The sequence below is a fragment of the Biomphalaria glabrata genome, chromosome 9, assembly GCF_947242115.1.
Source record: "Biomphalaria glabrata chromosome 9, xgBioGlab47.1, whole genome shotgun sequence".
Lineage (NCBI taxonomy): Eukaryota > Metazoa > Mollusca > Gastropoda > Planorbidae > Biomphalaria > Biomphalaria glabrata.
In genome coordinates this window covers 36,122,686-36,133,768 of record NC_074719.1, presented here as the reverse complement: position 1 = coordinate 36,133,768, position 11,083 = coordinate 36,122,686, and the positions used below count along the sequence as shown (strand labels likewise).

Below are 11,083 nucleotides of genomic sequence, written 5' to 3'. Positions count from 1 at the left end.
TAATGACGTAGTAAGACAGACTAATGACAAGTGGACAACATAAACACATTACATATAGAAGCTTCAGTGGGTACGAGCAATAATGCTGTAATCGTAAATGTAAACATAGAAAAAAGACATTCCGATGGTCTAGAGGCTAGTTTCGCTTGGTGCGTTATCGCTAGGCGGTGGTGTCGAATCCAGTGTCACAGGTTCGAGCCTCGGTCGGCGCAGTCCCTTATTTTCGTAGCATTTTAATTCACTACTTTCTCTCTTAAAAACTTGGTCCCTGGTGCTGTTATGTTTAATATATGTATGTATCATTTGTTTCAGCACCTAGCTTCAACTCTATGTTTACATTTACGATTACAGCATTATTGCTCGTACCCACTGAAGCTTCTATATGTAATGTGTTTATGTTGTCCACTTGTCTTTGTGAGAGATAAACAATTAGATAGAGCCATCGTTTGTCTAATACATGCCTAACGGCTGTCTGTGTCGGCTCTATCGAAGTTGTTAGTGAACGGATGCTGCGAGGGTGGGGGAGGGGCTAGCTGGAGCTTGTGACCTTTGACCACTGGGGTGGTAATTTGCATACGGGCGAAATGACTCTGGATCAGAAGAATGTTTTTTGGACATTCCGATGGTCTAGAGGCTAGTTTCGCTTGGTGCGTTATCGCTAGGCGGTGGTGTCGAATCCAGTGTCACAGGTTCGAGCCTCGGTCGGCGCAGTCCCTTATTTTCGTAGCATTTTAATTCACTACTTTCTCTCTTAAAAACTTGGTCCCTGGTGCTGTTATTCATTTATGTTTAATATATGTATGTATCATTTGTTTCAGCACCTAGCTTCAACTCTATGTTTACATTTATGACATAGGGAAAGATTGAGAATTTATTATGAAAGTTACAACAGCAAAATGCTTAAGTGCATAAATCTATATACATATCAACAATAGATACTTTATTTTAATTATAATTTTTGAACACGCGCAAGCCAATTATCACTTTCAAAAAGTAATCTGCCCGGGCTGGAGACTTGAACGCTTTCACCAAAGATGCTTGCGCTCCATCATGAACATACGGTGGCAAGACCGCACTACCAACAGCGATGTCCTTGCGAACGCCGGGATGGACACTATAGAGGTACCTCCTATGGCCCGACAGTTACGCCGGGCAGGGCACGTATCCGCTGCCGAGGACAGACGCAGAACGCAAAAAGAAAATCTAAATCGACCACCGGCGGGCAATGGTTATGCTTTCCCTGGGTATGGCAAAATATGTAGGTCACAGCCACGCAAATTACTGTATTCCTCACTACTCTTCGGACTCGAAGATATAGGAGGCGAGGAGACATTTAGGTATACACTGGAATTGATGTGTCTTCCTCTACACGTATAATCTTAAAATGACTAGACCAATATGGTCAGGATGACTAGACCTAGTCCAACCTAGTGCCACCGGTAATAGTGTACATTAGGCTGTTCACGTCCGATCCGTTTCTTAATGTGATACTACCGTATACTTAATAAACAAATCTGTCCTCCTAAGCTGTTAGAAAATGAGCTATTGTAAGATGAAAGGAGCCTAAGTTAGAAGAAGTCTGTGACCTTTTCAAAAAACTTACCCCCCCCCTTTTTTTTTGAAGTTTTTAATTTAAAAATGGTTTTGTTTTTTTTTTAATTAAATCTGCTTGCATAGATAATTTTAAAAATTAAATGGTTCACTTTCAGAAAAGAAAAAAAAATAAAATAAAACCTTCAGGTTAGAAGACTTAAAAGTTAAGTATCAAATATGCATATGACACTGAACGATAATGTTCAAATACAGAAACAGAACCTAATAAAATACTCAGACAGACACAAAGAAAAAGGCACATTCCTTGTTCCATATGCTAGGGTAGGTGTATACAAATGCTATTAGAGCATGGAATGGGTTGCTTGAGCCAGCCAGAAAAATCAATAACTTGGCAGAATTTAAGTCATTGGTTAACAAGCATGACTAGATGCATGACGCGTAGGACGTAATCATCTATTTTTTTAGTAACGTCTGTAATTTTATAAGATAAAGAAAAAAGAAGCCGTTGCCTTAGAACTTTGAATGATCTAAATATGATGTTGTCCAATTGTTTGTTTCTTTTCTAGTTTCTGAGATCTAAATAGGACGAACGGACAGACAGACCACACAAAGATAATAGCGGCTATTTCCCTTTCGGGGGCCGCTAAATAAGGTCATTAAAACACTATGCAAAATGAATAGAGAACATGGTTAACACTATTATTTAGGGCAAACATTCTTAGTCTGAATAAAAGTTATATATTTCTACATATTTTACTGTTTTACTAATCAAAGCATATTTATTTTTTTAAAAAATCAGTGGCTCTGACCAGTCACTCTCTGATGACTAATTTACCACTTGCCATGGACGATAAAATACGAAAATTTAACCTCATACAACTTACCTTAAGCGAATAACAACTAAGCCATATTCACGATCAAAATGGCAGCGGTTAAATTTATCCAAAGTCTTCGTAATTTCAACCAAATCTATTTTTTTTAAAAGGTGTCATTTAAATGTTTCCTTCCGCTTTAAAACACTCATTTGCAATATTTGGTGCGTAATTTTCTTTCGTTCCTGTTTTTTTTTTTTTTGCGGCCACTGAAAGAGGAATAGCCGCTATTAGTTTTGTGTCCTCTGTCAGTCGGTCTGTCCGTCTGTCCAGTTTAGATCTCGTAAACTAGAAAATATGTTGGAAACCCAACATCATATTTTAGATCTTTCAAAGTTCTGATGCAACGGCTAATTTTTACTTTTCTGAAAGTGAAAAATTTAATTTTTAAAATCAACTAGGTAAGCAGTTTTTTTTTTAATAATTTACACCAATTTTCAATGAAAAATTTAGGGAAGGTAAATCTTTTAAAAAAGGTCACAGAATTCTTCATTAATAACTCAAGCTTCATTCATAGACGTGCGCATTTTACAAAAAATTTGCATCTATGGTCACAATAGCAAAAGTATCAATGGCTCATTTTTTAATATATTTTCCATTTATTAACTAACTCATTAAATGAAATACTGATTTAAATTTAGATTTTAAAAATTTTAGATACGAACTTCTCTTAAATTTAGTTGTAAGTTAAAAATTATAAAAAAAAAAGATTAATTTATAACTGGTAGTCTTGATATATCCTCATTATATACACTTGACTACAATGTAAAAAAGACTGATTCTTGATTTTGATATAAATGTATAAAAAATTTGAACAAAATTTACATCTATAAATTATTATGGCAATAGCTTAGCTTCGGCAGTTTAGGGGGTGCAGATTTATTTATTAAGTATACGGTCGTAAGAAATTAGGTAGAGGATCGGACGTGAACAGCATAATGTTTACTATTACCTGTAGGCCTACTAATCCTTAACAAAATATTAGTTTAGTAATTTTCTAATTAACCTTGTAAAGTAAGACATACTAATTCTACATCTAGAATCTTGAGTTCACATTTAGAGATCTAGTCAAGATATAGATCTAGAGAGTTCTAGACTAGATCTACATCAAAATTTATAGATCTATAGATTTCGATCTAAATTGTTTATAAAATGTTTGTTTTACATGTTTCTGATGTTCCTTCAGAGTTGAAGCTAATTTACTTCCTTGTTCAAACCTCCTGTAGGACGACGGGGATGGGAGCGGGCAAGGTTTGAATTGGGGACCAACGATAAGTCCGAACGACAGTCCAGTGCTAACCGCACGACCAGGCAGCCATCTAGAGTTCTAAATCTAGTATACCGCCAGAGTCAAGACCATTGCTTGAATATTGCTGGTCCATGGTGGAATTTAACGGGGGCAGTGTCTGAGTGTGTGTGATAACACAAACTCTCTTTGTAACCTTGTTTTATTCATTTATATTTCTACACAGATCTAAAATGTATAATATGGTTTTAAAAAAAAAAAAAAAAAAAAAAAAAAAAAAAAGATTGGACAAATCTGCAAATAATGATGTTTCTTCTTTGAAACTATTCCGCAGGAAGAACAAAGCTTTTATTTATCAGTTGTTGTTTTTTGTATATACGGGTAATGTGTATAATGCGGTGGGGTGGGCATTTTTATATTTAAGGATGCAAAGGATGATTCAGAGAGGGATGTAAAAAAAGAAAAAGTAAAGTTTCCCTTTCAGATGATGTAAATTTCATTTGGTTCTGTTGCCTGCGGTTAACGAGGGTGTCATGTGGCCAGCACAACGACCAACCGCCTTTACTTTTCCCCAACTAATGTCAAGTACCCATTAGATCCCGAAATTAAAAATCCCAGTCTTCACCACGGTTCGGAATCCAAGCGTTTTACAGCTCAGCCACCGCACCTCAGAAGAGGGTGTGCTTTGGTTGAAACTGTTCTTTACTTGCCTTTGAATAAATGGATGAAAACAAAATGGTGGTGCGGTCTAAAATGTGTGGTTGGGAATGAAAGGTTTCTATTGGAGGATGCCCAAAAAACTATGCTGGTTGTCCAACTAAATATAAAAGGGGGGAAGAGGCGTTTAATTAAAAAGTAAAATTTAAATTGTGTATTGGGGAGGGTGGAGGACGTTGAAATGTAGGTAGACAAGATTACTACAACGAGTATGTGCATCACAAGTGTTTGTGCCTACTTTATATTTGGAGGAGGCTGTTCAGACATGACATCTACAGTGTGTCCGAGTCACTTATTCCCTTGCATTGTTACACAAACATTGAAACACGAGTCCTATTAACGTAACGAATCAACACGATACGACTTGTATATGAAAATAAAGTTTATTTCTTTAGTAAGTATTGTGTTTTAAAACAAAAATACATTGTATGTGATAACATGAGTTACCAGACGAAGGTATATAGATTTTATAACAACACTAATGGAAATTTGTTTATCTAAAATACCCAGAGTTCTTTTTATGTCGTCACATGTTGGAGGGTTGAGATGACAAGTCCTAGATCTATCTCTCTGTTGAATTATGCAGTGATTCGCATGCCAGGCAGCTCTCCATGTGGTTTTTCTTCAAAAAGAGTTCAACCGAGACCCATCGTTACAGTAAGCCTGTGCACTAAACTGCGATGTCGCAGCGTGTGGGCAGTTCAGACCAATAGCTCCTTGCCACGTCACAGGTGGTGACGTCGGACGATCTATTGGTCTAAACTGCCCACAGGTTATGACGACGCAGATCAGTGTTGAGACCTTCAATAGCAAATGGTCTCGGTTCAACGTCAAGTCACTGGAGCCTTGCTTAACTATAGTGTCAAATCAATGAGTGCCCAATTTGCATTAAAATTATAACATTTATAAAAGTGGTTTCGTTTTAAAACTTCATCCAGAAAACGTGCTGGTAACCTATGATACCATAACTATGTAAACCATCTCAAAGGGTCATCTAAAGGGCAACAAAATTTGTATTGAAACACACACATATAACACAAGTGGAAATGTACAAAAGTTAGCTGATGGCTTTAGTTTAAACATATACTTGCACTGAAATAACATTAACATTGTAAAGTCATACATTATTTGAGATTTATTTTCATACAATGAAGGCGAACCCATAAATAGCGTGGGTATCGTACATCCGGTGTACAGTATACGGAAGTATTAATAAACTGCATATTTAGAACCATATAATAATTATTCAGAACAGTAAAATGACAATGTAAGCATAGTGTAATTTATCCGGACTAGATTTTTTGTGTGTAAATCTTCAACATTGAATGTTACTAAAATCTGTTAGAAAGTCATTTTAATTTTTTTTTCGTTCCAATGCCTATTGTCTTTAGTGAATTAAATATTCCATGGTTAGATTATGTAATGTGGACATTGAATAGTAATTATTATAACTCGGCTTATCTTGACGTAGTTTCTTACATTATCTTATTTATTGTAGGGTACGTAATTTTTCTCTTGTAAAATTAATGTACTTTATACCTAAATCCAATAGTAAGTATATATAATGTTTACGTTGCAGAGAACAGACTATTTAATTATACTTTTTGTATAAAATGAAAGAATTTTGGAATGATTCTAAGTACATTACGTACAAATTAAACTTAACAATAAGTTACTACTTGGTCTAATGTGGAGACAAAGTTGGTAAGCTGGCAATAATCAAAGAGAAATAATCTGCTATCATGGTTTGAATAGAGTCGCCTCGAGTGGCACGAGCTGGGCGTTGCAGTTCTCTCCCTGGCAGCAATAGTGACAAGAGAAGGACTGGAGGTAGACGCTGCCTTCGTGGAAGTTCTGGCACCTGGGGTCCCTGGCCGTTTCGTTGACCCACAACTGGACACACTCAGTGGCTGTGGCACACCTGAAATAGTGCGTGGACAATATTAAAGAATTTTTTTTAATATTTTTTTTTTATTTTGAAAGAAGAAACAGAAAGAAACTCCACGTTGAGAGTGGGTGCAAGGTTCAAAACCAGGATTCATCACAGGAAACAAATTGCCATTACATATTTCCGCAAACAAATCTTTCAATGTGATATTTTCTTGATTGCCACAACACGCATGTGCTGCTGATGCATGTGTCAGCGTCACGTCAGATTACTGAGTAAGTCGGATGGATTATGAAGTGTTGGGCTATGAAGTTTCAACTGTATCGTAATAAAACATGTAATTCTAATAATATATTTTATCTACTAACTTGTCTTTGGGTCCGAAGATTAATGAAGAGTACAGTAATTTACGTTGCTACGCAGCCACATCCAGCTCAGACATAACCATTGTCCTACCGTGATCGATTTAGATTCTCTTTTCGACGTCAACGTCTGTCCTCGGGAGTGCATTTTCTTGTGGTTTCAACTGTATCATTATATAGTAATGAAAGGCCGACGGATTTTCGCGACAATTGTGAATCTGTAAAACTGTATCTTTGTTTACACCTAAGGTGTAGAAAGAGCCCGTGTACCATTGTTGATATTGTTACGAATCTCACTATCCAGGCTCTCTGCAAACTGCACCATACACCACCAACGTAAAGAACTTGACAACTCAGGGCTCCAGAGTAACGTAACACTTTAATAGTTGAATAAATAACAGCCAATACTGCACAATTGGCAACACGCACACTGTACAAATATCTCTCCGATAACACCGTACCGCCGTATCAACTCTTGCACTGACCTCTCCGTCTCGTTCCGGGCTTGCACTGGGTTCAACAGTTCAGGACTGACTTCACACACTAGGCTCGTTGTGTCGGACTCGATCGCAGACCAAGATCAAGACGCCGTTCGTCTCAACTGTACTTGATAGTACTCCGCACTGAACCGTCGTAATGCTCCGTACAGAACCACACCGCTGAACTGTGCTGTAGTCGACCGGACTGTAGCGAACCGGGCTCTGAACCCCTGCCGTGAACCGTCTTGACTGCGACACCTCCGCTCTTATATAGGGTCCCTACTGGCCTTCTCGAACCGGACAGAACGCCGCTCGACGTTTCTAGGTGGTCAGATGACTACAACTCTCGTGACGCTCCTGAGCTCTGTTCACGACGTCGATCCTTCCCGGACCGCCGTCGATCCTTCCCGAACCGCCGTGTTGACACTCGTCTCGGCTGACAGTCGTAACTCGTCACGGTTGACCACTCGTCTAGCGCTGGCCTGGGGCGATTTGCGTCGGCTGACAACTCACACACCACTACCCCCATTTGTGCCACCACCAGGTTTATAACAATATCAATTTCTTATTCTTTTATTTTCTTTAACATCTTATTAAATAACAAACACAATTTTTGGTTGAGAGGTGTGCTTACTTTCCTGGTAGGGTGTGCTTACTTTCCTGGTAGGGTGTGCTTACTTTCCTGGTAGGGTGTGCTTACTTTCCTGGTAGGGTGTGCTTACTTTCCTGGTAGGGTGTGCTTACTTTCCTGGTAGGGTGTGCTTACTTTCCTGGTAGGGTGTGCTTACTTTCCTGGTAGGGTGTGCTTACTTTCCTGGTAGGGTGTGCTTACTTTCCTGGTAGGGTGTGCTTACTTTCCTGGTAGGGTGTGCTTACTTTCCTGGTAGGGTGTGCTTACTTTCCTGGTAGGGTGTGCTTACTTTCCTGGTAGGGTGTGCTTACTTTCCTGGTAGGGTGTGCTTACTTTCCTGGTAGGGTGTGCTTACTTTCCTGGTAGGGTGTGCTTACTTTCCTGGTAGGGTGTGCTTACTTTCCTGGTAGGGTGTGCTTACTTTCCTGGTAGGGTGTGCTTACTTTCCTGGTAGGGTGTGCTTACTTTCCTGGTAGGGTGTGCTTACTTTCCTGGTAGGGTGTGCTTACTTTCCTGGTAGGGTGTGCTTACTTTCCTGGTAGGATGTGCTTACTTTCCTGGTAGGGTGTGCTTACTTTCCTGGTAGGGTGTGCTTACTTTCCTGGTAGGGTGTGCTTACTTTCCTGGTAGGGTGTGCTTACTTTCCTGGTAGGGTGTGCTTACTTTCCTGGTAGGGTGTGCTTACTTTCCTGGTAGGATGTGCTTACTTTCCTGGTAGGGTGTGCTTACTTTCCTGGTAGGATGTGCTTACTTTCCTGGTAGGGTGTGCTTACTTTCCTGGTAGGATGTGCTTACTTTCCTGGTAGGGTGTGCTTACTTTCCTGGTAGGGTGTGCTTACTTTCCTGGTAGGGTGTGCTTACTTTCCTGGTAGGATGTGCTTACTTTCCTGGTAGGGTGTGCTTACTTTCCTGGTAGGATGTGCTTACTTTCCTGGTAGGGTGTGCTTACTTTCCTGGTAGGATGTGCTTACTTTCCTGGTAGGATGTGCTTACTTTCCTGGTAGGGTGTGCTTACTTTCCTGGTAGGGTGTGCTTACTTTCCTGGTAGGGTGTGCTTACTTTCCTGGTAGGATGTGCTTACTTTCCTGGTAGGGTGTGCTTACTTTCCTGGTAGGGTGTGCTTACTTTCCTGGTAGGGTGTGCTTACTTTCCTGGTAGGGTGTGCTTACTTTCCTGGTAGGGTGTGCTTACTTTCCTGGTAGGGTGTGCTTACTTTCCTGGTAGGGTGTGCTTACTTTCCTGGTAGGGTGTGCTTACTTTCCTGGTAGGGTGTGCTTACTTTCCTGGTGGGTGTGCTTACTTTCCTGGTGGGTGTGCTTACTTTCCTGGTAGGGTGTGCTTACTTTCCTGGTAGGGTGTGCTTACTTTCCTGGTAGGGTGTGCTTACTTTCCTGGTGGGTGTGCTTACTTTCCTGGTAGGGTGTGCTTACTTTCCTGGTGGGTGTGCTTACTTTCCTGGTAGGGTGTGCTTACTTTCCTGGTAGGGTGTGCTTACTTTCCTGGTGGGTGTGCTTACTTTCCTGGTGGGTGTGCTTACTTTCCTGGTGGGTGTGCTTACTTTCCTGGTGGGTGTGCTTACTTTCCTGGTGGGTGTGCTTACTTTCCTGGTGGGTGTGCTTACTTTCCTGGTGGGTGTGCTGCACTTTTTGGTAGCCCTACTGCACACGGTAGAACCCGCAAATAGAAAACCATAGTTTGCCCCCCCCCTTTCAGATGGCTCCTATATCATGGGCCCCATGTAAAATGGCTCATATATCTTGTCTCCAATGTAACATAGCTCCTATAAATTTTGGGCCCCGTTTGAAATGGCTCCTATATCTTGTTCCCAATGTAAGATGGCTCCTATAGTTTGGCCCCCATGTAGGTGGCTCCTATATCTTGGCCCCCATGTAAGATGGCTCATGTATCCGGCCATCTTCATAAATCAGACAAAAAAGATATTAAACTTACGTTTTGGCGATGTGTCTTTTCCCATTGACTTCATTAGACACTGAGTTCAGGCAGTAGGGCTGGTCTAGAGGACACAACTGGGAAGGTTCAAGTCCATCACAGAACGGGTCTAAACATATGTGGCAGGACTCTAAGTAATACAACAACATACAATGCTATACTTACAACATACAATGCTAAACTCACAACATACAATGCTAAACTCACAACATACAATGCTAAACTCACAACATACAATTATATACTTACAACTTACAATGATAAACTTACAACATACAATCATATACTTACAACATACAATGATAAGCTTACAACATACAATGATAAACTTACAACATACAATCATATACTTACAACATACAATGATAAGCTTACAACATACAATGATAAACTTACAACATACAATGATATACTTACAACATACAGTGAAAAACTTACAACATACAATGATAAACTTACAACATACAATTATATGCTTACAACATACAGAAATAAACTTACAACATACAATGATAAACTTACAACATACAATGATAAACTTACTATCATAATTAAAAAATACATAGGAAGATGAATACGTCCTACGCGTGTTCCTAGGTCAATCTAGCATGGGCGTAGCCAGGGGGGGGGGGGGTTTGGGGGTTCAAACCCCCCCTCCCGAAATGAAATCCCCCCCCCGAAGGGGGGGGAATCGGAATTTAATGACTGATTTTTTGCTTTGACTTTGTTTATTTTAGGTGAGTTTGTTATACTAAACCATCACTTGCCCCAGCACAACCAAAGGGGTTTTGAGTTTAAAACCCCCTAACAGGGGGTTTTGAGTTTAAAACCCCCTACCAGGGGGCTTCGAGTTTAAAAATCCCTACCAGGGGGTTCGAGTTTAAAACCCCTACCAGAGGGGTTCTAGTTTAAAAAACCCTACCAGGGGTTTTGAGTTTAAAACCCCCTACCAGGGGTTTTGAGTTTTAAACCCTCTATCTGGGGTTTTTGCAGTTAACTTCCCCTCTTCTATAAAACAAAACAAAAAAAATGCAAACGAAAATCCCCTAATTCCAAGAGCACAGTTAAGGAAGATTTTGATTTTAAAACCCCCTCTAAAATTTACGATAAACCCCCTCTTCAATGTAAAAAAAAAAAGCTAATTACGCACTCAGTAATTGACTCAGATTTGAGTTTAAACCCCACTTCAGCGGGGTTTGAAGGTAAAAAATACCTCTTTAATAATAAAAACAAAGCAAATTATACACTCAAAATGTTATGAGTGTAGTCAAAGGGGTTTTGAGTTTAAACTCCCCTCCAGTGGAGTTTGAAGCTAAAAAGTACCTCTTCAATATAAATAATAGCAAATTACTCACTCTAAAATCTATGAGCGTAGCCAAAGGGG

General features: G+C 39.7%; 1 protein-coding gene across 1 annotated transcript; it reads right to left on the bottom strand.

Annotated features, from left to right (window-relative positions):
• Positions 1-5,409: 5,409 nt before the first annotated feature.
• LOC129928452 (uncharacterized) lies at positions 5,410-9,866 on the bottom strand. Its single transcript, XM_056042925.1, has 2 exons — positions 9,700-9,866; positions 5,410-6,310 (listed from the first exon to the last, which is right to left on the bottom strand). Exons 1-2 carry the CDS (start codon positions 9,846-9,848, stop codon positions 6,130-6,132), a joined length of 330 nt encoding a protein of 109 aa, XP_055898900.1. The 5' UTR covers positions 9,849-9,866; the 3' UTR covers positions 5,410-6,129.
• Positions 9,867-11,083: the final 1,217 nt, after the last annotated feature.

Bases quoted from the DNA above. Each gene is read 5' to 3' on its own strand.
- LOC129928452 (XM_056042925.1), bottom strand. From the start codon at position 9,848: ATGTTGTTGTATTACTTAGAGTCCTGCCACATATGTTTAGACCCGTTC. The intron at 6,311-9,699 runs GTAAGTTTAATA...GCACTATTTCAG, and splicing joins AAAAGACACATCGCCAAAAC to GTGTGCCACAGCCACTGAGT.